This window comes from Chiloscyllium plagiosum, unplaced genomic scaffold (genome assembly GCF_037043375.1).
Source record: "Chiloscyllium plagiosum isolate Xiang-an unplaced genomic scaffold, Cpla_swu_hap1 HiC_scaffold_6, whole genome shotgun sequence".
NCBI classification, from domain to species: Eukaryota; Metazoa; Chordata; class Chondrichthyes; order Orectolobiformes; family Hemiscylliidae; genus Chiloscyllium; species Chiloscyllium plagiosum.
Genome location: NW_028270144.1, coordinates 91,575,935 through 91,602,700, shown reverse-complemented (window position 1 = coordinate 91,602,700; position 26,766 = coordinate 91,575,935). Strand labels below are relative to the sequence as shown.

General features: G+C 37.5%; 1 protein-coding gene across 2 annotated transcripts in view; it reads right to left on the bottom strand.

The window, feature by feature from the left end:
• The window catches only part of pan3 (poly(A) specific ribonuclease subunit PAN3), a 172,202-nt gene that overhangs the window by 20,723 nt on the left and 124,713 nt on the right, over positions 1-26,766 (bottom strand). For both annotated transcript variants that reach the window (XM_043692011.2, XM_043692013.2), the window contains exons 12-15: positions 21,099-21,264; positions 20,210-20,297; positions 10,716-10,855; positions 1,954-2,083 (exon numbers count right to left, since the gene is read on the bottom strand). In XM_043692011.2, the coding sequence (XP_043547946.2) occupies positions 1,954-2,083; positions 10,716-10,855; positions 20,210-20,297; positions 21,099-21,264 (524 nt within the window). The remainder of the gene's footprint in view (positions 1-1,953; positions 2,084-10,715; positions 10,856-20,209; positions 20,298-21,098; positions 21,265-26,766) is intronic.

The window sequence follows — 26,766 nt, the reverse complement described above, 5'->3', positions numbered from 1 at the left end:
GCACCTACAAGCCAATACAAAAAAGTGCCTAGGTAGGTCCTTTGCACAAAAAGAACTAATTCAACCCAGTCAACTTTCACTTATTAAATTGATGCAAAGGGCTCATGCTATCAAGAGGTACTTGCAAAGTAATAATCTGCTCACTGACATGGAGTTTGGATTTTATAAAGATCCCGAGCTCCTGACCTCACCACAGCCTTCATCCAAACCTGGACAAAAAAAGAGGGAGCTGAATTCCAGAGGTCACATGACAGTGACTGCTATTGACATCAAACAGCCTTAGCAAAGTCAGAAAAAAAGTCTTTTCAATGGCTGAAACTATACCTAACACAAAGGAAGATAATTCTAGAGATTGTTGGAAATCAATCATGTCGGCTCCAGGACATCACTGCAGTTCTTCAGCTTAGTATCCAAATCCCAAACATCTTCAGCTGCTTACCTCCATCATAAGGTCAGAGATGGGGATGTTGCTACTGATACACAATGTGCAACACCATTCATAACTCCTCAGATAAAGAAACATTCTGTGTCCATATGTAGGAAGACCTGAACAAAATGCAGGCTTGTGCTGATAAGTGGCAAGTAAAAAACTTGTGCCAGGCAATAACTATCTCCACAACAGAGAATCATACCATCTCACCTAGACAGTCAATAGTATTACCATCACCGAATGGGTGAGATCAACATTCTGGGGGTTACCATTAACCTGAAACTGAACTGGACAAGCCATATAGATACTGTAGCTACAAGAGAAGCTATGTAGTCTGCAGCAAGTAACACACCTCCTGATTCCTCAAAATCTGTCCACCATTTATACGGCACAGGTCAGGAGTATAATGGAAAATTCTCCACTTGCAGCTTCAACAACACTCGAGAAGTTTGACACCATTTCAGACATAATAGCCTGCTTGTTAGGCACCTCAGTCATTCACTTCCTCACCGCCAACACATACAAGCAGCAGTGTGTGCTATAAATCATATGCACTGCAGTAATCCACAAGGCCTTTTCAACAGTATCTCTGAACCCTTCTGATATCTACCATATAAAAGGACAAAGGCAGCAAATACATGGGAACACCACCAGCTCCAAGTCACAAATTGGAACAACATCAGTATTCTTTCATGATTGCTGGGTCAAAATCCTGGAATTCTCTCACCAACAGCACCGCTGGTGCCCTTGCACGCCAAGGGCTACAATAGTTCAAGAAAAAAACTCACCATCACATTTTTAGGGAGAACTAAGGTTGGGCATTAAACAGCACACAGCAAACCTGCCTTTTGCAGGTCTATGGCCATTAATAATTTAATATCACGATTGGATCGGTTCATTAAAAACAATTATGAACAAGATTTTCATCATGAGAGCTTTTAACACTGTTTAGCCCATAAACAGCCCTATGTTATTCTCAAAAGATGGAGAATTCTCTGACCATCAATTGCAACTTAGCACAAGAAAGAATGACCTGTTGCAAAAACAGAATTTAGAATTCTGATCTCAATGAATTTTAATTCAGTCGTCATTTGAGAGTTCTGCTTTCCTGGTATTAGAAGATGCATCCTCAAAAATCCAGGACCAATTTAATAAAAAAAAAGTTAAATAGGACTCATTTAAAGGCGGACAAGATGACAAAAGAGTATTTTACGATACAGGCACATACGTGGAAGTCAGACAGATTTCAGCCCATAATAATTAAAAGGGACTTTGTATAAGTTCTTGATTGTATAGTTTTCTTTTGAAGGAAAAAGATTGCTTCAGTGGCATTATATGCGAACATGAGTATGCGCAATAAATGCTAGTCTAGACAGCAATACCCCATGAATAAAGTTGGTGTTAAACATCTCTTTGCAAAAACATTTACAATGCACACCTTAAAAAAACATCAGCATTCCAAGTCTCATGCTGGCATCTTAAAACTACATTATGTACGTGACACCGAGTAATCAATTATTTACCTTCATCAGATCGTCTTCAATCACATCATTTCTCATCTGTGCAGCATCCAATTGTGTGTAAAAACGTGCACCTATCATTGGCATAATATCATTTACACTGCGTAGCCGGTTTTGGTCAGTCAGCAAATACCTAAGTTGAAGAGTTATGAACAACGAATTAATGTTGTATATTTTCATCTACAGTTCATGTCAGATTGCTTAATAATTCCTTCCCTCATTTTCTTCTCCTTGCCAGTAACTGTCTGCTTGTTCCTTAAAAACTTTTACACGCAGTTGGCTAGTGTATTTTTTTTAAAAATGAAATTACCATTTTCTTTGAGCATTTTCATTTCTCAGAACCAAGCCTGCATGCTGTGGTTACATTGCTTTCTCTGAAAACAGACATTCTTGCACAAATCTTAGTACAATAATAATCTTAAATCTGAATCATTCTTCCCATTTTAGTTTTATTTCCAGTAAATGATTTGTTGCTGCCTATAATTCCTTTTTCACTGTAAGGTCTCTTTATCAAGAAATAAACTCACATTGTAGCCTTCCAAAAGCTTTGTAGCAACACGGATGGATAAAATACCCTATGATTTTTATGTCCTTGTTTGATATGATCTGCCTTACTGCACGCAAAACAAAACTTTTCACTGTACTTAAGTATGTGACAACAATAAATCAAATTAATCAAACACAGGACTTACAACTAGACATTGTACTCAAATGGGTCATCATCCAATGACTTATTTGAGAACCATACCTGTTGTTGAGGGAATGTGTAGACATTTTCCCAGGCTATTTCTTCATATATTTGCCTTTCCTAACAGCACTGTGGTGTACCTACACAACTTGTGACTGCAGCAATTAGAAAAGGCTCATCACCTTCTCAAGGGAAACAAACGCTGCCCTAGTCACCAACATTCAGATTCCGTGAAAGAATGTGTCCTCATGTTTTAATAGATCGAATTTGACTGATTTGTAGAGATGCCAATCCTCTTAATGCCAGGATCATAAATAATTTGCAACGAAGCTGAGTGGCACTAATGTTTCTAACCATTAGTAACTTGACCTATATCTCCTGAAATCAGTCTGCTTGCTAATCTCTGCCACTGGATGCCTCAAAGATCTCATTTTACTGACTTTTCTTTGTCTCATTCTGAAGTTTTCTTTTGCCAATTTGTTCAGATGCTTGCCTAGTTGCATCTTACAGTGGCTATGTTCAGCTTACTGACCAACCAAATTGGCCACCACCCACGTGTCCTCTCTTTTGCTTCTCAGACCTGTGCTTTGGATCACAGGTCACCCATTAGCACCCTCTGCTGTTCAACATATGTCAGCACATGCTGCTGCTGATTCCCATAGCCTTCTTGTTCTGCACTGACTTCCTTTGTAGCTTAAAACATGGAACTTGGAAACTATCTTTGGGTTCAGGTTGTTAACAGGGTTATAGGAATTTAGATGAAGGCAGAGAAAGTGCAGAGATAAGATGAGAAAGAGGGTTAATGTGGATGGGAGCAAGGAAGAGACTGAGACATGGAAGTAAGGAATGATAAGGGAAAGGGATCCAAAGCTGATCCAGGAAAAGGCAGAATAAATAAACAAAAGAATGGAGCAGGAGGAATTGGGATGAGGTATAGAGTAGGATGCAGGGGATGTGGAAGTGGTAAGCCCTGGTAAAGGAGGCAGCAGAAATGAGGGGCTGGAGATAGGGAAGAAAAGGGAACTCTGCGTGCAATGTAGTGACAGACATCAGGCAAGACTAGGATGTTGAGTGAGTGCTCAATTGTGACCTAAGACTCCTAATTGGCTTACATCCTTCACTGGATCACCTTTTGAGTTGTAGCATGGCAAGTGCTGACTTTTCACCAAGCCTTTGGTAAAGTAAAGGAATTAGCAATACTAAAATGACAAGCAATTTACAAAATAATTCTATCCTACAAAAGAAAACAGTGAATGCAAGAAAAATAAGCTTTTATCATAATATTCTCTCATGCATCTTAAATGTAATTGCTGGGTCAAATTAACTGAGCAGCAAATACAGTACACTGGATTGAAAGAGGTACAAGGAAATCACTGTTTTACCACATTCCTCCACCCAGCCATGACTCAGTTCTCAGCAGATTGGACATTCTTTTGCCCTTTTGACATCTATCATTTACATGTTACATCTCTATTACTTTCACTAACATTCATGCTCCCTTTGTAGTTTGCTCTGGACACACTCTCAGTATATTGCACGTTCTCCTCCATTCCCTTGGACTACAGCATAAAAAGCACTATTTTCAGCTCCTTTCAGATTTGAAGAAATTATATTGGACTTGAAACATGAAGTCAGTTTCTCTCTTCCACAGATGTTGCTAGACTTGCTAAGTTTCTCCAGCACTTTCTGATTCACCCGATAATGCTTACCTAGTGTAGAATAGTGGAGGGCAGGAGGCTATATGCTCCACTGAATGACAACTGTTACTCTTTCAGACTTGAGGGGCTGAATTACCTACTCCTGGCCAGAGATCTTCTGCTCTTTCAAAATATATTGCAATAATTTTCCCCAAATTCTGACACTATTTTTCTCCTTCAAGCATTTATTCAATTTTATTCTAAAAGGTATTACCGAATCAGTATCAGGCAGTATATCCTAAATCTTAACCATTCCTTACATAAAATCTTTCCCCATGTCTATTTTCTTTTACTTAACAGATTAAATTTAGGCCCACTGGTCAATGATCCTTCAGTCATTGGAAACAGTTTCTCCTTAATCACTCTTCCAAATGACTTCCTTCATCTTTCTCTGCTCAGAGATAACCCCAGCTTCTCCAGTCTATCCATTTAACTATATTATTAGCCAAGACCCCTCACTCATAGTAAATTTCTTCTGTACCATCTTCAAAGTCTTCATACTATTCCTCAAGCATGGTGCTCAGAAATGGATAAAATAATCTTGCTGAAAGTGAACTGGATGTAGCACAATTTAAAAAGCTATTATCAGCTAAGATGCTGCTGTTTGGATCTGCTAGTTATAAATTTAATCTCCTCCCACTAAATGTAATTTCCAATTTTTGCAAATGTAAAAGTTTTCCTTCGAACAGTGTGCAACCTAGTGCTAGATATTTATTTAAAATGTAAGCTATAACATTGCACTATTAAGAAAGGATTACATTTTATGATGAAATTTTGTTAAGAATGCAAACTGAATATACATTACAGTAAAATATGAAATTAAGCATTTTATGCCTTAAATCTACATGATAATAGATCATCTCGGAATTGATTTTAAAAAGGCATTCACAAAAGCCAAAAAAGAAATACGCGGAACAGCCAAAACTTTATTCTGTCAACTGTTGATTTTCCACATAACACAAGAAACTAACAGTACATTCAGATTGGTTTCAGTTATAGGATAGTTAAAGGAGAAAAGCATAACAGCAACTAGATAACGAACAAGACATCTCATCAGACTGCAACATAGTCAATTAATTCATTTTTATTTTAAGGATTTTACATTCAATCAACTGATATCTTTATGCACTCATTTATCCAAAGAAAAGATACAAAATTAAAATAAGTTGATATTATAAGGAAAAAAATGAGATTTTACAATAGATTGCTGTTCCAATTAATCATGGGTACTTATGATTTTAGAAAGACTTAGAATTAAATCGCTTTTTGCAACAACCAAATATCTCAAAGCAATTAACAACCAATGAAATCTTTTTGAAACTCAGTCAGTGTTGTTATATATAAATTAGACATAAGTAGGTTCAGTCAAACCTAATAATACTACTTTGTTTGGATGAAATTCACCCATTATATACGAAATAGAAATGCGTGCCTATGTGTATTCTATTTGACAGCAGAGATCATGAAAGAAAGTGCAAAATAATCATTTGGATTTTTTTAAAAAACATGCTTGACAGGTACTGAAATTGTTGCAAGATGGAACAACCAAACATGAGAATCACAGCTCTCTAATACATTCACACTTAACAGCTTAAATATATACTAAAAAGAAGTGTTGCCATAAATCAAAAAGCAAAGCCTTTTGAGGAAAGGTGGCAAAATTAAAATCAGCCTCCAAACCACAGATGGTGCATTCATCCAAAAAGAACTAGGGTTGATCAGCTTCAATCAGAGCTTCAATCTCTCAAAATTAAAACAAGAATGACAAGAAAACTATGAAGGAATCAAATAACATTGCGCAATGATATTAAAAAATTCAAAGGAAAAAGTGAAGAAAAACAAACAACTTACTTCAAATTTTGAACGCATGAGAGAATATTAACTGCTGAAACAAATTAAATATGATTTATTATACAAGCCAAGGGGCTCGATAATAGGAGATGTCATAAAACGGCACAGGGAGCCAAAGTGGAATGTGATGTTCTCCCTGCCACCAGGAGATATTTTCAGAGCGGAACCAAGTGGAGCAATAAACTAGAGGCTATTTTAATGGCAATAGGAGGGGCCACTTGCCTTGTACACACACAGCCCTATAAGCCAAGGTGTCCTACCAGCAGGTTACATAGTCATAGAGGTTTGCAACAGAGAAAACTGCACCTTGGCCCACTGAGTCTGTACCAGTCAAAAGAAAATACCCAACTATTCTAACCCAATTTTCCAGCATTTGGTCATAGCCTTGTATGCCTAGGCATTGCACGCAAACATCTAAATACTTTGATGTCATGGGGGTTTCTGCCCCTCTCATCCTTGCAGGTAGTGAATTTGAGGTTCCCACACTGAGTTAGAAAAAAAGTCTTCGCATGCATTCTAAACCTCCTGCCCATACCTGGTCATTGATTCCTCTAGTATGGGGTAAGTTGTTTTCCTGTCTATCCCATCTATGCTCCTCAGTTTTATCCACCTCAATCATGTCCTCCCTTAATCTCAGTTACATACGACTTAGAAGCAGAAGTAGGCCACTCAGCCTCTTAAGCCTGTTCCATAATTCAAGACCATGGCTGACTTGATTGCAACTTCAACTCTACATACCCCTGATAATTCTTCAGTCCCTTGCTTATTAATAATCTACTACTGCCTTAAAAATGAACTAGAGGGCATAGGCTTAGTGTAAGAGGGGAAAGATCTGAGAGACCTAAGGGGCAATGTTTTCATGCATAGGGTGGTATGTGTATGGAATGAGCTGCCAGAGGATGTGGTGGAGGCTGGTACAATTGCAACATTTAAGAGGCATTTGGATGGGTATGAATAGGAAGGGTTTGGAGGGATATGGACTGGGTGCTGGCAGGTGGAACTAGATTGGGTTGGGATACCTAGTCGGCATGAAGAAGTTGGACTGATGGGTCTGTCTCCATGGTGTACATCTCTATGACTCTGCTTCCACTGAGGAAGTGTTCAAAAGACACTTAAACCTATGCGACAAAATGCATTCCTTCACCTCAGCCATGAATCCTTTAGCTTGTGCCTTAATTCTGAATTTTTCCACGAGGAGACATTTTTTACACATACCATGTTAAAACCAATTAGGACCTTTCAAACAATTCACCTCTTACTTTTCTACACTCCAATGGGCAAGTCTCACCTGTCCAATTTTTCCCTAAAACACAACACCAGTATTGGTAGAGTAAACCTTCTCTGAACTGTTTCCAATATATTTACATCCCTACCGATTTGAGGGGACCAAAACTGCACATTGTACTCCAGATGTGATTTCACCAGTTAACTCACTTGGCAATAAACAATAACATTCTATTAGCTTTCTTATTTACTTGCTGTGCCTGCATATCAACCATTTGTGATCCATGTGCCAGGTCTCCAGACTCTCTGCATCTCAAAGATCAGCAATCTCTCACTACTTTAAAAAATCTGCTGCTCTTTTCTTCCTGCCAAATGGACAATTTCACACATTACACACAGTTGCAACATCTTTGCCCATTCCCTGAACTTGTTAACATCTCTTTGTAGGCTCCTTATGCCTCCTTCACAACTTACTATCCAACATATCTTTGTCTCATCAGCAAACTGAGCAACTATACCTTCAGTCCTTTCATTCAAATTAATATTAAAAGGTTGAAGCCCCAGCATTGATCTCTTTGGCACACCACTGGTCATTTCTTGCCAACCACAAAATGACCCATTTCTGCCTACCCCATATCCTGTCAGCTCGCCAATCTTCCATCTGTGCCAATGTGTTATTTCCTAAACCACAAACTTTTATTTTCCAGAACAATGTGTGATGTGGCACCTTATCAAATGTTATGAAATCCTAGCCTATCCAGGGTTTTCCTTATCTGCAGCATGTGTTACTTCCTCAAAGAACTCCAACTCCAATCAATTTGCTAAACATGATTAACTTCACAGAACCATGTTTGCTCTGTCTGATTGTCTTAAACTTTTTGAAGTGTCTACTATAACAACTTTAATAATAACTTCTAACATATTTACTATGACAGATGTTAAAGAAACTTGCCTGTGGTTTTCTGCTTTGTCTCCCCTCTCCGACACGGGTTATTTTATAATCTAACGAACATTCCCTGAATCTGGGAAAGCCAACTCATCATCTACCTTACTGGCTAATTTTTCCTACCAAATGGACAATTTCACATTTTCCCATTGCAGTCCATAAGAACCTGAAACTCGTTAGCCAGCAGCAAGAACATTTTGCTCAATTCCTCTTCCCTGGCAAATGCAAATTGAATTATCTTCCCCATCCTGATTTACAGCTATTTCTGAGATGTTGCATTTATGCTTTATTTTAAAAGACATTTGCAAAATACATTTTCAATTCATCTGCCATCTAATTTTCCATTAATTCTCCAGACTCTCTCTTGCTATATATGGAACCAACACTCACTTTGTTAATTATTTTGTACTTTAAATACCTATAGAAACTCAAATGCTTTTATACTTGTATATTTCTCAGACATTCTAATTTTTTATTTTTGTATTCTGTACAATCTTCTAATCTGGCATACACCTTTGTGCAATTATATGCTTTTTCTTTAAGTATGGTATTATCTTTAACTGAGTTAATTAACCACACAAATCCACCTCTTGGATGTTTTTTTCCTCATCGGAATGCATCTATTCTGTGCACGGTGAAATATGCCCTTAAACATCTGCTATTGTATCTCTTGATCCATTGCTTAATTACTAATTTACTTTAGCAAGTTGTGGTTTTGTGCAATTGTCCTGACTTAAATTTAAAATATTAGTCCTGAATTCACTCTTCTCTCCTTACAACAAATTACGACTATTGCCATGTAGGGCCATGTTCATTAATAGGTGATTAATTGATCTTATTTCTTTGCACAACATCAGGTGTAGTATACACGTTGCTTTCTGGTTGGTTCCAAAACATCCTGTGCTGATAAACTATCCAGAAAATACATTTTCAATTTCACACTGAGTCTGCTTTTGCCGTCTGGTTTTTCCAGTCTGTATCTAGATCGAAAGGCCCTATGATTATCATTGTATCTTTCTGCAAAGTTAACATTATTCCTTTCCAGAAGATTTGGAGGCTCCCACAGCAACAATTACCACCTGACAACTGCAATGCCACAACTAGAGAATGCAAAACTGCTGCAATTGCTGGAGCCTGAGAGGGCATGCCTTGACTAAATAAAACCTGCCTACAACGGCACCTCAGCACGGAATTGATTTCTGTAGTGTCAGTAGCAGATAACTCAACTGGTGGCCCTGCCAAGGCTACTGCGGCTCCAACTGGACTGATGAGATATTGTCCTCAATTGGACAGCAGTCCTAGGCTGCCACTGATAAAATGCTGACGAGCATCTTATCATCTATCCTGCTTTCAGTACCAACAGTGGGACTACCTCTAATAAGATTCTTGTCATAACATCAACAGAACTGGTGACAAGATGACCTGATTTCAAGTATAAAACCTAAAATGGAAAAATATTGTAGATTTCTTCAGTGGGATAAAGAATTTCCATTTTATTGAACGAAAAGGTATAGAATGGTTACTTTTGAACTAATTTGAACTAATTACATTAACTATGAAAGTTAATGAAAAATGATACTCAAAATAAAAAGCCAATCTAATAACATGAACATAAACTTACATATTAAACAAATTAATATTTTTAATTTTGTTATTAAAAACAAAATTGTAAGCCCTTTATGTAAAAGTCTATCTCAATTTTGAAAGCTGTTCTTTCTCCAGAGCACCATTCTTTACTATAATCTGATAAGCATATTGCACCTCATCCTGGTAAAGGCAGGAGCCAATCAAAGACCTGAATTTACACAGTGCCTTTTATGACCTTTGAATTTCTCAAAATAATTCACAGTAAATTAAGTACTTTTGAAATTTCCTCACTATGGTAATGAGAAAATATAACAGTCAACTTCCATCTGCAAGCTTCCACAAACAACAATACATTAATAGACGGCTAATCTGTTTTTGTGATTTTGGTTGAAGGAGAAATGTGCACCAGCACACTGGGAATAACTTCTATGCTCTAGTCAAACGCATACCATAGGATCAGATACATTCACTTAAAGAGGGAGATAGGGCTTTGGTCGAATGTCATATTTAAGATATGTCATGTCCAACAATGTAGCATTTTCTCGATACAACAATGAAATGTCAGTCTAGATTTTTTTGCCAAGTCTCGAGTGGAGTTTATAAACCCGCATGCTTCTCACTCAGTTCTACCGACTGAGCCATGCTGACAGGTGCTAACACAGGAAGAAAACATGCTGTTGGCAGAACATGTAACCGCAGCTTAGCACATTTCAATCAAAATAGATACTTTCAGATTATACTAATTAAAGAACAGCTTTGCAAAATAACTTACAGAATTAGATTTTTCAGATCTGAAGAATAATTGAGGGACACCAACTCCATAGCCTTTTGTAAATTTTCACGCTGAATTCCTGACACAGAGTTGCAAGCTAAGGCCAAAACCACTTTTCCTAGAGAGATCAGATCGGCTTGCTGGTGCAAGAAAACATAAATTGGGAATTGAAAGTACATCAAGATGATAAATGTTAGATTCACTTGAAAAACATTAGTTTATTTGTATGGTGTAAATAATTTTACCAGTCATAAATCTGACATGGGTTTTAACTCCATGTCTCAAACTTTTTTTTTTACTAAGGACCAACTGAGTAACAAAAGGCTTCTTCCTGCATTCAAACTCACTGTTCGTAACAGGTTCTATGTGCTGCTGGGGCATCCTGCTATGGTTAACAATGATTCAAGAATGATCTATTTATATCTGAATACTGAATAGCTCTACTCTTGTAGTCATAGCATAGATCATGTATATTTCTGGTCAATGGACCACACCCTCCCCCCAGCATCCCAGGATGTTGTTGGTGAGGAATTTGACAATGCTATCAGCAATGAACGTCAAGGAGATAAATGTAGACTCGCTCATTGGTAATGCATTGGAATAGCTCTGAAGAAAGCTCATCAACCCGAAATGTTAACTCTGTCTCTGTGCATAAATACTGCCTAACGGCCTAAGTTTCTTCCACCATTTGTTTATGTTCTCGGTTTACAGCATCTTTTGCAGAATGTAACTCAGATTTACATCCAAAATCAATGTTCTCATTGGGAAGCAACTGAAAATTAAGATACTAAATATACAATCAAAGCCACAAGACCCCTACCTCTGGTTTAATCTCATTTCCACCAATGGCATGTCAAACATGTTTAAACAGGTAATTTTTAAAAATGCACACAATCAATGGCTGCCTAAAAACCTTTGTTGGAATGGCATATTTCTTTTTATTTGGATGAAAGAGAAAATATTATGGATTACTGAAATCTAAAACCAAAATAGAAAATGCTTAAATAATTACGTATGGAGATGCTGCCAGGGCTAAGTACTTTCAATATTTTCAGTCCTCATTAATTGAAATTGCTTGTGCACACTTGGGATGTTTTAAAATGTCATAAAACATTGTTTGTAATTTTTGCCCATGTGTTTAAAATATAGGAAAACAGGCATTTGTGATCTTGATGAATAGGATAAGCATGCGTGTATTTTAAACTAATGGCATTTAATGAGTGAGATACAAAGAAAGAGGGTGATTAGTTAGTATGGATAAATTTAATGTCCAAACTGTGTGAAGAGAGGAAAAGAAAAATTGGATGTCAGTGGGGGGTTGGGGGAGAGCAGGGGCAGAAGAGATTGCGTGAGAAAGAGAGAAGACAAATTGAGTAGTTGTCATTGTGGTGAAAGGTGTATGAAGAAGACATCATCTATTTTTGTATCTGGAGTTCAAAATGGGACAGTTTTGAAAACATTAGAAAGACTTTTCGGCAGTGACCTAAACAAATGAGTTCTAAGGAACTGTGTGATTTCAGTTGAGTGAATGGGAGAACCCTCTACTGTTAACGGATAAAATGTTTTTTTGATTGGGTTTATGACAGGGAGAGTAAAGCAATTGGTTTAGCTTTGATTCAGAACAGAAGATTCAAAGTTTTATTTCAGAACAATCGAGAGTTCAGTTCAACTGGAAGTACAGTTTCTCCAGGTAGCAGAAGCAAATCAGTTTAGGGAAACCAGTCAACTCAGCAGAAATGATTTCCAGTCTGTGAAGCTTCCAAAGACTGTCTGGATAGGCATCTTCAAGTTGTTGAAACTGAAATGGTTTAGGGCATGAGAATTGGGAGGCTCATGCCAGCAGACCGGGAAAGGAATCATAAAAAATGGTCTCAACATTCCAAGGGGAAGAAACTGAAAACTGCTAGTTAAGCAAACAAATAAATAGGAGTGATATTTCTCTGTGATTTAGTTACTGTAAGTGATGGGGTTGAAAAACAAGTTGAAACTTTAAGATTTTTATAACTGCCATATATTTGTTTGTTTGCTTGGCTCATGTAATTAATGTTTGTTATGATATAACATATGATCGAGACAAGTTTTATTATAGTACTGAACATGTAAACTTATAAACAGAAATAATCACAGAATGGCCAGATCACACAAGACCATTTGGCCCATTGTGCCTGCATTAGTTTTATTACTTGGTCTTAATCTCCTGCTTTTTCCCATTGCTATCCAAATAACAATTAATGCCCTCCTGAATGCCTCAACTGAACAAGCCTCCACCACATTTGCAAGCAGTGAATTCCATAGCCTAATAATAAGTTTTCCTTACATCACCCTATAAGTGCATACATTTTCATTCTTTCTCTTAGGCTACTTCCTACCTACGCTATCCAAAGCACTTCTGATTTTGAAAAGATCAAAATTTCTTTCAAACCCCTTCTCTCCGAGTATAGTACCAACATCTTCAATCTATACTCATAATTGAAGAAGTTTCTCATTCTTGGAACTATTATTCTAAATTGTTTCTGGACACACTCCAGTGCATTCACATTTTTCCTATAATGTGATGCCCTGACCTGTACATAATAGTCCAGCTGAGGTATAACAAGTATCCTCTACAAGTTCAACATCATCTACTTGCTCTTATACTCTATCCCTCTATTAATAAAGCCAAAAACATCATATGCTTAGTTAATTGCTCGTTCCACCTGCCCTGTCGCCTTCAATGATCTGTGCTCATATACATTAAAGACTCTCTGCTCCCGTATGCCCTTTAGAACTGTACCCCTTTTGAATGTTCTTCTAACCAAAGTGCATCACGTCATCATTACTACTTAGTTGGCTGAAATACGATCACACTTAATAGCCAGATAATATGTAAATACAGCAACATCATGAAAGTAGTGTTGGATGTTATTTTTACAAAATTATGGACAAAGTTGAGTAACTGTCATCACTTCCTTAGTACACATTACTGATTGATTTGTGCATCATTATAAATGAAGCACAACACCTGGCCTTCTACCTGTGCTTCAATCCAAATCTCATAATACCAGTCAAATTTGGAGATGAGGGGCTGGGATCATTATGATATACATGTACCTTTCAACTGTTCTGCAATCAAGGCCTGAAGCTATTATATACTTTTTCAAGCATTAACGTTTGGCACCATGAGGACTTTTGTCTGTATGGATTGATTTTGAACTCAAGCAAATTTAATAGAACCCAGGATATTAATCCCCACACCACCAAATTTCTCGATCCTCAATCGTTCAATCTTGAATTGCATTTTTTTTTAAAAAGTGTATATTAATTATATGTAAATACCTAGATAATATTAAGCATAATCTATTTATTGTTAGGAGTATTACATTTTTTATTATCTTTAATTCATTCATGGCATGTAGGCATGCTCTTCTGGTCAGTATTTATTAATAGTACCTAAAAGGCTGTGAAGGTGGTGATTAGCCATTTTCTTGAACTTCTGTGTATGTGTGTAGTCCCAAAGCACTGTTCAATAAGGTGTTTCAGGATTTTAAAACAATTGATGAAGAAAAGTGATAAGTTCAAACTCAGAACAATATGCTACTGGAAGGGAAATTTGCAGTCTGAAGTATTCCCATGCACCAGTTGGCCTTGCCTATCTAAATAATGGATGCTGCGTGATTGGGAGATGTTGTCAACACAGTATCTTGACAAGTTGCTGCAGAGTATTTTATAGATGGCAGACTGTGTGTGGTGTGGATGAATAAAGTGAACATTTATGATGACGCATGGAGTGTTATTTGTCCTACATTATGGTAATCCTTTCCGAGTGTGGCTGGAGCTGGGTTTAGGAGAAAGTGGAGAGTGCACACCCATCCACCTCATCTACTACATCTGTTCCTCTCGATGTGGTCTCCTCTATACTGAGGAGACAGGACGCCATTTTGCAGCACGTTTCAGGGAACATCTCTGGGACACACGCAGATCTGCCCCCACCATAATGCTCAACTCCCTTTTCTGGGAAAAATCCATTTAACTCAGCATTGAATAACTTAAATGACGCAGCATTCACTTCAAGAGATTTCCACATACTAATGACCATGAGAAAAACAGAATTCTCATCACCATCTTAAAAAGACCTCTTGTTCTTCAACTGTGTCCCCTAGTTCTCGCCTCCTCAAAAAATGAAGCATCCTCCCAATATCCACTCTATCAAGATTCCTCAATCTCTTATAAATTTCTTCTAAACTCTGGTGGATATACACTAGTTCACTTAACTGGTTCAACCTTTCTCCACAAAGTAAGCCAAACACCTCAGGATTTATTTGGATAAATCTTCTCTGAACTACTTAGAAGGCATTTTTTTGTAAAATAGAGATTAAAAACACACACAGTACTCTAGATATGGGATCATTATGATCCTATACAGTTGCATTAAAATTTCCTGTTATATTCCATTATCCTGCAATGGACATTAACACTCCATCCTAATTACGTGACGTATCTGCAAACAAACATTTTTTGATTGATATACCCAGGACACCAAACGCCTTCTATGCCACCAACTGAGTTCTGCAATCTCTTTCTATTTAAATAAAATGCTGTTTTGCTATTTTTCCTGCCAGAACAGACAAAGTCACATTTACCCACGTTAAAATCCATCTGCTAAATTTGTGTATTCGCTTAACCTTTGTAGATTCTAACATGCCTTGACAACTCAATATTCCTGCCGAGCTTGGTGTCATTGACAAATTCAGTATCCATGCATTCGGTTCTTCCATTCACGTTACAGATACAGGCAATAAATAGCCCAGCACTGATTAGCCTATTTGACTGACATTCCAAGTAAGGAATGAAGAAAGCAGCACTTGAGTTTCTGCCAATTCTGGATTTGTGGCACAGTTGTAGCACTGCTGCCTCACAGCACCAGGAATGCAGTTTTGATCCCGCCCTTGGGCAATTGTCTGTGGAGTTTGCAATTCTTTTCTTGTCTGCATGGGTTTACTCTGGGTGTTTTTGTTTTCTCTCACATTCCAAAGGTGTGCAAGTTAGACGGACTGGCCATGCTAAATTGCCAATAGTGTCCAGGGGTGCACAGGCTAGATGGAATAGCCATGCAAAATGCAAGGTTAAAGGGATAAGGTCGGGGCATGGGTCTGGGTGGAATGCTCTTCAGAAAGTCAGTGTGAACTCAATGGGCTGAATGGCCTTCTATTCAACCAGTGCACCCATAAATGTATCACCTTTATCAGGTCCCCTCTCAACCTTCAATGCTCCAAAGATAGCAACCCTAGCCTATTCAAATGTTCCATCATAGTTCATATCCTCCAGTTTAGATGACATTCTAGCAAATCTTCTCTGCACCTTTTCTAGTACAATCATATCCGTCCTGCATGTGGTGACCAGAATTGTGTGTAATATGCCAATTGTGGCCTAAACAGTGTTTTATAAAATTCCAGCATAACCTCCTTGCTCTCATGTTCTATGTCTTGCTAATAAAGGCAAGTATGCTATATGCTTTCTTAACCATCTTATCTAATATGCCCTGCTCCCTTCAAGAAGCTGTGAATATGCACACCAACTTCAGAACTTTCTCAGGTACTACCATTCATAGTATAATATCTTGCCTTGCTAGCCTTCCCCAAGTTTCCCAGAATATTCCCCAAGGTGGAATTCCATTTGACATTGCTTTGTCTACCTGAGCAATCTGTTGATATTCTCTTACATTTATGGCTAGCCTTCTCACTGCTTTCCACTCTGCCAATTTTTGTATCAACCACAAAACTCTTGATTATATCCCCTATATTTAAAATGATATCATCAGAGTACACCAAAATCAGCAAAGGCCCCAGCACCAAGGCCATGGAACTCCATGAAAAAGAAAGAAAGACTTCTAATCTCTACATCCTCTGTGCCATCACCCTTTGCTTCCTGCCCCTTAGCCAACTGGGAATTACCACTTACTTTCTTGACCAATCATGAGCGACCTTATCAAAAGCCTTGTTAAAATCCACAAGGCCAAGTCAAATGCATTACTCTCATCGATACCGGTTATCTGCTTAAAATATTTGATCAAATTTATCAAACACCACTTCCCTTAACAAATCCATGCTGATATCCCTGACAAATTCATGCCTCTCCGACAGCAGATATAGTCTGTCCCTCAAAATTCTTTCTGGTAACTTCCCCCACCACGGAGGTTAGCCTGAGTGACCTGTAATTTGTTGATCTACACCTTACTCTCTTGGTTAAAAATGGGACAATGTTATTAGTCATTTAGCATCTGACTTATGACCAGAGGATTTGAAAATTTCTGCCAGAGCCCCAGTTGTCTCAACAGCCTGAGAGACACCTCATCCAGGCTTCTAGATTTACATACTTTTAAGGCTGATAAACTCTCACCCCTCTATCTATGCTAATTTCTTCTAATACGTCCACAGTACTCCAACCTGATGTCTGTACTACACCAGCCTTTCCATGTGAAGACTAACACAGAATAACCTTACTGTGCCCACATCTTCCAGACTCTAACATTTTCCATAGCAATTACCTTGCTCTTTAGATAATTTTCAAATAAAACAAGTTTTAAATTTTCTTTTATTCTGCACTCTTTGCACTTCCAATATTATTTTAAAGTTACCTCCTGCACTTTATTTACTCCAATAAGCTCTCTTACATATTTAGACCAACTTTTCTTAATTCTAGTTTTCATCTTCCTTCTCTGCTGTTGCTCCCAACTCTTTATCTTTCTGAAAACATATTTGACATGTAGTCTCACTGTTTCTTCCTTGAGTACCTCCCACTGGTGTGACAGTTTTATCTTCAAGTAGCTGCTCTTGGGACACCTTGTATCTCATTTTAGAAAAGTTTGCCTTTTGAGTTTAGAACTTTTATTCCTGGCCAGTCAATCTTTTCCATATTTATCCTCAATATAATTGAGTCATAGTCACCATCTACAAAATGGTCTATGCCTTGCAATTATCCAAGCTCTTTTCTGACTATCCAAGGCCATATCTTAACACCCAATTCTTTCTAGACAATAGCTAAAAAATTAAAATTACTGGAAAAGCTCAGCAGAACTGAGGAAGGGTCACATGACCTGAAATGTTAACATCGATGTCTCTCCACAGGTGCTGCGAGACCTGCTGAGCTTTTCTAATTTCTGTCTTGTTTCTGATTTACAGCATTTGCAGTTCTTTCAGTTTTTATTTGGCTAAAAAAATTAACCCTGACTACAAGTTAAATATTTTGTTCCCTCCCTCCTTGCACTCTAAAACCATCCCAGTTAATACTTGCCCTGTTAAATTCTTTTACTGCCTTATTATTCTTGTATGTCTCCGAAACGTGACCGTATATGTGATCCTGATCTTTCCCTGACTGGTTGGAGACCTACTGTAAACACCCAGTGTGTTTGGCACTTCTTTGTTTTTTACTTCTACATATATGGCCTCATTTGATGATCCTTCATGATATCACCTTCCTCACTTCTATAATTGAGTTCTTCATCAATATTGTGACCAAAGCATCCCTCCACCCCCACATTTTTTATATCCTCTCTATCTCAGCCTGAAAACCTTACAATTCGGAATACTGAGCTGTCAATCCTGTCCATCCGTAATATCTTACTCTTGCACTTTTAGCTCATCTACTTTATCCTCCAGTCTTCTTGCATTAAAATGTATTCTATTTAGCTTTGCTAAGATCACTTTTTTTTTCTTGCCTAGGCTGTGTTCCCTCTGCCTTCCAGAAAATTCCACCTTGGCTTCCTTGCCACTCTGAACTACTTCCTGGAATCCAATCTCCCAATAAAGTAGAAATCTGGCCTAACAGCTCTGTTTCAAGGTTTTAAATCCTATGAAATTCTAAAATTTTCAAAGGTAATCAGACAACCCTTCCAACTAACTAATAAGGTTCACAAAAAGGTCCCAAAACAAGGGTCCAAAAAGTTAATGCTAATAGGAACTTCTAAAGCCGTGCCAGCACTTTTATTTAAATAGAATCGCTGCCAATATAGAAAACTTCAAGGACTTTACAGTGAAACAGCAAGAGGAACGAGGTGGTTGGGAAGAACATAGGTTTTTAAAATGTGAAAAAGGCACAGCAGTACCAGTTGAGAATTTGACAGGAGGGTCTAGGTAGCCACAACATCTACCAGAGAGAGCATAAGATATGCAGAATGTCAAAGTTGAAAGGTCCAGGAGTGAAACAAAGATCATGTTGAGGAAGTTGTAGAGGAAGTAGATAGATTGTATATGCTGGAGAAAGCAGAACTAATAGATGAGTGTTGTTAAGCACAAGAGCTGCATTTTCAATAGACGACAATTTAAGGAAAGCAGCAAAGGGAGCAATGGAATAATGTGTCTTAAAGGTGGAGATGAATAGTTAAATCCAAATTTAAGAATGATGTCAGAGACTGGCTCTAGTACTCCATTTGGTGGAGATGTGGTGGAAGGATGGGGATTGGTATGGAAGTACAATGACTCCATTCAAGAGGGATGGAAGCAAGAGTCATTGCATGTAAATAAAAAAAAAGAAGAGGATGACATTGCAAATTAAGTACTAAACGCCTTAGAAATTAGAGTAATAAAGTGGAGGGAAAGAGTGGGTGTACCCCCATCAATGCCACATTATCAATGTTGTGTCATGGAGAGAATGCACCGTGGCGATTTATAAAGTTAAGTTTCTAGTGAAATGGACAAAGAGTTGGGAAACAATTATGAAATCAAGGAAAATAGGGGCGGGGGAACGGAGGCTATAAATGTGACTATAGCTACAGAAGACAGATAAATTAAGTAACACAGTACTACTGCAGATTTGAAGTAGCAAGATGCAATACTTCTGAGCTAACATGAATGCCAGGAATATCAGTTTGATGTTTAGCAGTTGTGTGGTAAGGGATCTAGAAACAAGAGTTCTATGTCATCAAAGAGACCAAATCAAAAGTTACAAAGGAGGTGAAATTAGTCAGGAACAGTGACTAATATTGTGAAACTATTGGGCAGGTGATTGCGGAGAGGTCTGAGATGAAGGGGAAAACGATGCACGATTGTCTTGACCTGAGAGTCAAAAATTAAAACTCGGATGTACTCAATCATTGTCCCAGTGGGCAATTGAGAATCAACCACACTAACATGGGTCTGGAGATACACGTAAGCCAGAACAGGTGAAATTGGATAATTTTCTTCCCTGAAGAACATTAGTGATTAGGAATGCAGAACAGGAGTCTGATCTTATCCTGCACAATTTTAAAGCAGGTGACATTTTTGACATATGTAACAGACATAGTTGCTGTGGTTGAGCCAACTCAAGAGAATTATGAAGTTTGGTTTTGCATTAGCTATGGTTAAGCTTTCATCTTACTAAGATTGTATTTCTGCAGTGATTGAGAATATTACAAATGGAGTTAAGGGAATAATTTTCAATGTATTTGTTTCAGTTGGGAAATTATCCTGTCACAGATAACCACTGAAACAGTATGAAGCAATATTGGCAAAGGGATCTGAATTAAAAATCGCACTCACCTGATACTGAGGCATCATTCCCAGTGGATTATTTTGACTACTGTCAAATGTTAAGACATCAAAAATTCCAACACAATTGACACGTAACCTTGCAAAAACAAAGTGAATTCAGAAACATTTTCATTATGCAACTTTTCAGCTTCAGGTTTATCTTTGAACTCAAAATTTTCCTTATTTCTTGTACTATTTAAGTTCCTTTTGTTTGTGAACTGGACTCCAACAAAAAAAACCATTGCAGAAAAACAGATCACAATGAATCCCAACACTTTGCTGATTTAAATAATGAAGCTATTGAAGAATGAATTATAGTCAGCTAAGCCACTGACAAGGTCAGGAGGAAAATTTAGCATATAGTTCCAATACAAAATATGTAAAAAAAAAATCAGAATATGTACAGCACAATCAAAAGCAAAAATCACTAAATGAAGTCAAGACAGTTTTATAGAGAATGACAGGAAAGATCCAGCACAATGCTTATACACAATATGTGTCTCACAGTTCAAATGAGGTTTTCTGTGAGGGTGACTTTTCTAAGTTTAATAATGATATTGTCTGAAAATGCCTGTCTTAAAATTGGTGCAAAACCAAATAATAAGCAGACAGAATTTATAATTTTATGAACAATGTTAGAAAAATTGCAAGTAAACTTAAAAGAAAGCTGAAGAAATTCTACAACATATTTCTTTTGGATTTATTTTCTCACATTTCTTAATAAATGTATGCAAACAATATAAATAGAATGATTCGCAGGTCAATAAATAAATACAAACATATCAACACTTGTAGCTAATGAAGAAAATATTTTAGAAAAACTGAATATTTGGAAAAAAAATCCAAATTCTAAACAAAAATGGGTTCTAGAATAAGGTATCTCATTTCAGAGTTTTACCTGGTTTTACCAGTTATAAGAATCTTAGTTGGATCCATGACACGACAGGCCAGTCCTGCTGTATGAATGGTACGCAGTGCTGAACTCAGTTGGACAATGTATGCCCAAATAAGAGATTCTGGCAGTAATCCTGCATGTTGGCGAGGGAGAGGTCCATCATGTTGGCCTAGCATAAACAAGAGTTCCTGTTGATATTTTAGCTATTAAATAGCAGGGGAAAATGAAAAAAAAAACAGGAAGACATCATTCACAAGAGAAACTGTGTCAGGACTTTTACGTAGTGATCTGAAGGATACTGAGTCCTCAAAGAATCTTGAACTAGTGGATAAATAGCTGCAGTAGAGATTTTCCCCACAAAACGACAATAAAGAACAATGTAGGCTTTTACACTCATTAAGGAGGTCAACAGAGTGCAATATGCCCCTACTGTCTGAGAAAGCAAATGTACGTTTATCTGTATTCATTATTCTTTCAATGTCCTAAGCTTTGAAAAGTACCACATAAATCCAAACAGATGGATGACAGCAGGGATGCATGAATACACCACTACTTGCCAGTTCCTCTCCTTGCTACTTCAGCATCCTGTCTGGGAGCTACAGTAAATTTCACATTATCCGGCTTCTATGGGACCTGGATTGTGCCGATTGATCAAATATTCCAGATAATCAAGAGATGAATACAATCAATATGAAAATACACAAAAAGCAATAGAGACAAATTGCAAAGGGTATATATATCAGTTACATTTTACTTACAACATAAATCACTTAAATAACAATGCAACTTTGCCTTAAATAAAACTTACCGGCAGAGAGCCTTCTCACTTGCAACCTCAACTGACTACTCGGATACTGCAGTGTTTGAGGAGAAATTGAATCGACTCGTGATATTTCATGTGGCCATTGAATTGAACAAGTATAGTTACATTGAGGTAAATATATTTAAAAAAACAAAGTAAATGGACTGAATAACACAGTAAACTTTGCAGTTTTTGAGGTATATAATTTTTGCCAATTTCTCGGAGTACCAGCACATAAGGTGCCAGTTAAAACAAAGTTTGCTATATATTGCTCCACCTTCATTGTCATTGGGTCAAAACCATGGAGCTCCCTTCCTAACAGTATTTTGGGTTCAAAACGGCAGCCATCCACCACTTTCTAGTGCATTTAGAGATGCACAATAAAAGCTAGCCTAGCCAGTAACACCTACAACCAGTGAAAATATGAATAAATAAAACTTCCATCATGATCTATCATTAATTACATAATTTTTGAAGTAACTGTTACTCATTAGTTGCATTCATTTATGCAACTGTTATGTTTTGAATCTACCTACAAATGAAAAGATGCTGGACTATTCTTTCTATCACACGGTCAAAATTGGGAATGTTCACTGACAATTGCATAACATTCAATACCAGTTGCAATTTCAAAGCATTATAAATTGAGAGGAGAACAATGCAAGACTTCAAAAGAAAATAGAAATACTGGTGGAATGATAGGTAAGTGACAGATGAAATTAAACTAAGTAGTGCATGACAATTTATTTTGTTAGGAAGAGCTTGGGGACATAGTATATCAAATACAACGCTAAAGGGGATGCAAAGAGAGAAACATGGGTGTATAAGTGTATAAATCATTAAAGGCAGCAGGGTAGGTTGACAGAACAGTGAGCAAAGCTTACAGTATCCTAAATTTTATTAATAGGGACATAAATTATATCAAGGATGATCTATCCAACTTGTACAGTGTCTAGTTAGTCCGTAGTTGGGAGTTTTGAATCCAGTTTTGGGCAATGCACTTTGAGGTGGTCATGGAAGCACTGGACAGTGTGTGTAGGTGTTTTATGAAAATGGTTCCAGGAATGAGGGATTTCAGTTATGAGGATAAGTTGAAAAGGTTAGGACTGTTTTCCTTGGAAAAGGGAACTGAGAGGAAATGCAATTTATTTAAAATTGTGAGAGGCCTGGATAGAGTTGATATGGAGATAATATTTCTACTTGTAAAAGGATTGAGAAAGAGAGGATATGAATTTTAAGTAATTAGTAAAAGCAGTAAAAGAATAGGAGGAAAATCCTTTTCACACAGTAGTGAATAGGATTTAGAATGCGCTGCCAGAGATTGTGGAGGAGGCTAGTTCAAGCAAGACAGTCTACGATGGAATCAAGCAGTTATTTGAAAAGGGGTAATGTGCAGGATTATGGGGACAAAGAAGGAAAATGATGCAAAGTAGGCTGCTCATCTGAGAGCCAGCACAGATGTAATAGGCCAAGTGGTCTCTTTCTGTAATTTCCAAAACTAAAACAGTCTACACCAAAGTGCTGCAAGAGTTCAAAAACATTCAAATTTGTCTTAAGTGGCAGGTAACAAGTATGCTACAAAACTGCCAAGTAATGCTCACCTTACTTTGCCCAGATATTCAGTGGTATTAACATCACTAACATCATTAACATGACAGAATACACTCTACTGGCTCAGGTGAGTAAGTGGAGCAGCTCAAGTAAAGATCAAAAGACTTGATCCCATCCAGACAAAGCAGCAAACATGATTGCCATCCCATCCAACACTGTAAATATTCATTCCACCACTGACACACAATAGGCAATTGCACATCATTTACCAGATGCATTGCAGCAACTCAAAGCTCCTTTGAAGAACTTTCCAAATACACATTTTAGACAAGGGTAGCAGATGAATGGGAACACCACCAACTGCAAGATCCTCTCCAAGTGGCACACTATCCTGTATTGGAACTACACTGCTTTTCCTTCACCGTCACTGGATCAATATCCAGGAACTCCCTTACTAAGAGCACTGCAGGTTAACCTGTTTCACATGAACTGCTGACTTTTGTTTTCTCCCAAAGGCAAAGGCAATTTGGAATATGTAGCAAAGGCTACTTACCCATATCACATGAAAGAATTTTTAAAAACTCAAAAACCCAAAAGGCCAATTTAACACCAACTCCCACATAAATAGAATTTTGGTGTACATTTATGAAATATAAATCACTATACTGCTCCAACTGCAAATAGGAACCTACAATGATGAACAGAAGTATCATACTATTAATGGTGAAGTATCATAGTATTTAAGTAAAGAGCATTACTTGCAAAAGGGCAATCTATACTTATGCGTTTATTGCATTTCCTTTCAGATGGTGGTGAAGACAGCAACAATGTTAGCTTTGTGCAGGTGTTCTAATGAGCACTAGCTTAGGCTGAAGCAAATGTATTGACAATCTGTTAAACTAGGAAAAAATTTGCTACCACATCCCTGACAAATAAAATTCATGGACAAGGACAGCAGATGGCTTGGTATGATAAAATATATTTACTGCCCACAATGTCTGACCCAAGGAGCATGTGACTAAACCACTTAACCACCAGTCCCAATTCTCAACTGTCAACTACACAATTTTTATAAATGAGAATAACGGGTCACATGGAACTAAAATTTACCTTGCACATTTAATTCCCTGTTTGCAGTTTTATTTCTATTTCTTTGTAGCTCATCCATATTTCTTTCTGCAATGATAAGCAGTAACACTAACACAAAGGTTAGAAGTTTCTTTGTAAAATAACTTCCCTAGGCTCATGAGACTGCTATAATCCTTCTCAAAAGTCTTTTTGGCTTGCTTAAAAATATACATAAAACGCAACAATTGCTGGCATTTCCATAAATCTGGGTTTCTAAATATTGATATTGAAGAATCTGCAAACATTTTCCTTCACAAAATTTTTGTTTTGGGTCAATGTGGAAATGAATTAATGAATTTGAGAACTTTCAAATTAAAACCTTGAAAAATACAAAACTGGCTTGCATTTGGCTGTTATGGAACACACATTTTACCCCTCCCATTTTCTGCAGACAAACAGGACTTAACCTGAACCCAGAAAGCTCAACCACAGGTTTAGATGAGGTGCTGCTAGAGCTTGCCTGATAAACCAACATTACTGATCATCATATTGCAAACTTTGTAATCCTTCTCCTGATATATTCTTCAGTTACTTTTATTTTTGATAGGAAGTATTGCAACAGCATTTCACTACCCAAGATGAAAATAATCCAACCATGTTTCTCTACTATACACCTCCCTTCCACAGAGTTACCTCAAACATCTTTCAAATTTCCCCTCCTGCCCTAGTCCTGAACTTATACTTTCCTCTAGTTTTTCTCCCATCACCCCTCATTCTCTCTGAGCTCACCTTGTTCATGGGATCCATCTTTTGATTGCATCACCATGAAAGTGCTAATTACCTAGTTTCCTGTGAGCAACAGTCTTCATTTCCATGCCAATGATACAAATCTCTATCATATCACCATCTCTCTCAACTCTTCCAGTTGCTGAATTATTTTATTGCCAGTTCCAAAGTTCATTTCTAGCTGCCAATTCCATCTCTCTCCCATCAACAGTGAGAGCTTATTCCAGGCTGTTCACAACCTGTGTCACTACCGATTAGTAAGATTATCTACTTCTACCTCTGTAACATTGCCCTTGACTCAGTTCATCAACTGCTGAAAACCTAATTTATGCCTTTGTTACCTTCTCAATGTAACTATTCCAATGAATGCTTGGCTGGTCTCCCACGTCCCACCTTCTGTAAACATGAAGCCATCCTGAACCAACGTCTTAATTTGTAGTAAGTCACATTCTCCCAAAACTCCTTTCCTTGCTAACCAAAACAGGCTTCCAGTAAAACATCCTAATTTTAAAACTTTCAGCTCTGTTTTCAAGCCCTTCCATGCGTTTATTGTCCAATTTCTGTAAACTCCTCCAGCTTCACATCCATCTAAGATTGCCAGAATGTTCTGATTCTGGCCTCCTGTATACAAACCCTCCCACCCCCAATTTTAATAGCTCAAAAACTAATTGATGTGCTTATGGCTGCTTCTGTCAAAGCTTAGAATATCATCCCTATCTGTCTTCAACTGTCCACCTTTCATTCCTCCTTTACGACACTCTTTAAAAGTTGAACATTTGAACAAGTTTTGGATTACGCAAGGGTCAAAATAATTTCCCGGTTCTCCAAGAACTCCACTTGAGATTTCTTAATGGTTATTTTTCCATTTTTAGGGGAAGCCTTTTGGTTTTCAGGGATCCTTTTCAGTCTCACTAGGTGATACAGTCACTGAGCATTTGTGTTGACATGTGGAAAGTTCAAACATTCAAAGAAGCAGAACTAGAATAATTTGTCAACAGGCCCAACAATCATCATCACACCATTAGACAAAGTCACAACACAAAAGAAAACATTAAATACGGTCATGTCTCAGAAATTAAATAAGCAAAAAACGATGGGCATAAGATAGCAATAAATGATTGAGAAACAAAAAGCCAACAACTCAAGCGGGCCTTCTGTACATTGGTGAGGTCTCAGTTAAATTAATACACGTTCATTCTTAACACATTCACTGCACCTCAAGTAACTAATTAAGACACTTTGAGATATGGTACCACAAATACAAAGCTGCATGAAATAAAACTGTTCAATATTAAATAACACAATTGATACTTGTCTAATAAAATTGTATCCGCTAGAGTTTTCACCATATAGTAGCTCCTGATCTCCAGCATCTTTAGGGTAGAGACTTCACATTTGGAATGAATGCATTCCCTTGGTTTTCCTGCTCCCAGGTAGCTGAGTATTTTTTTGTTAAAAGTTTAA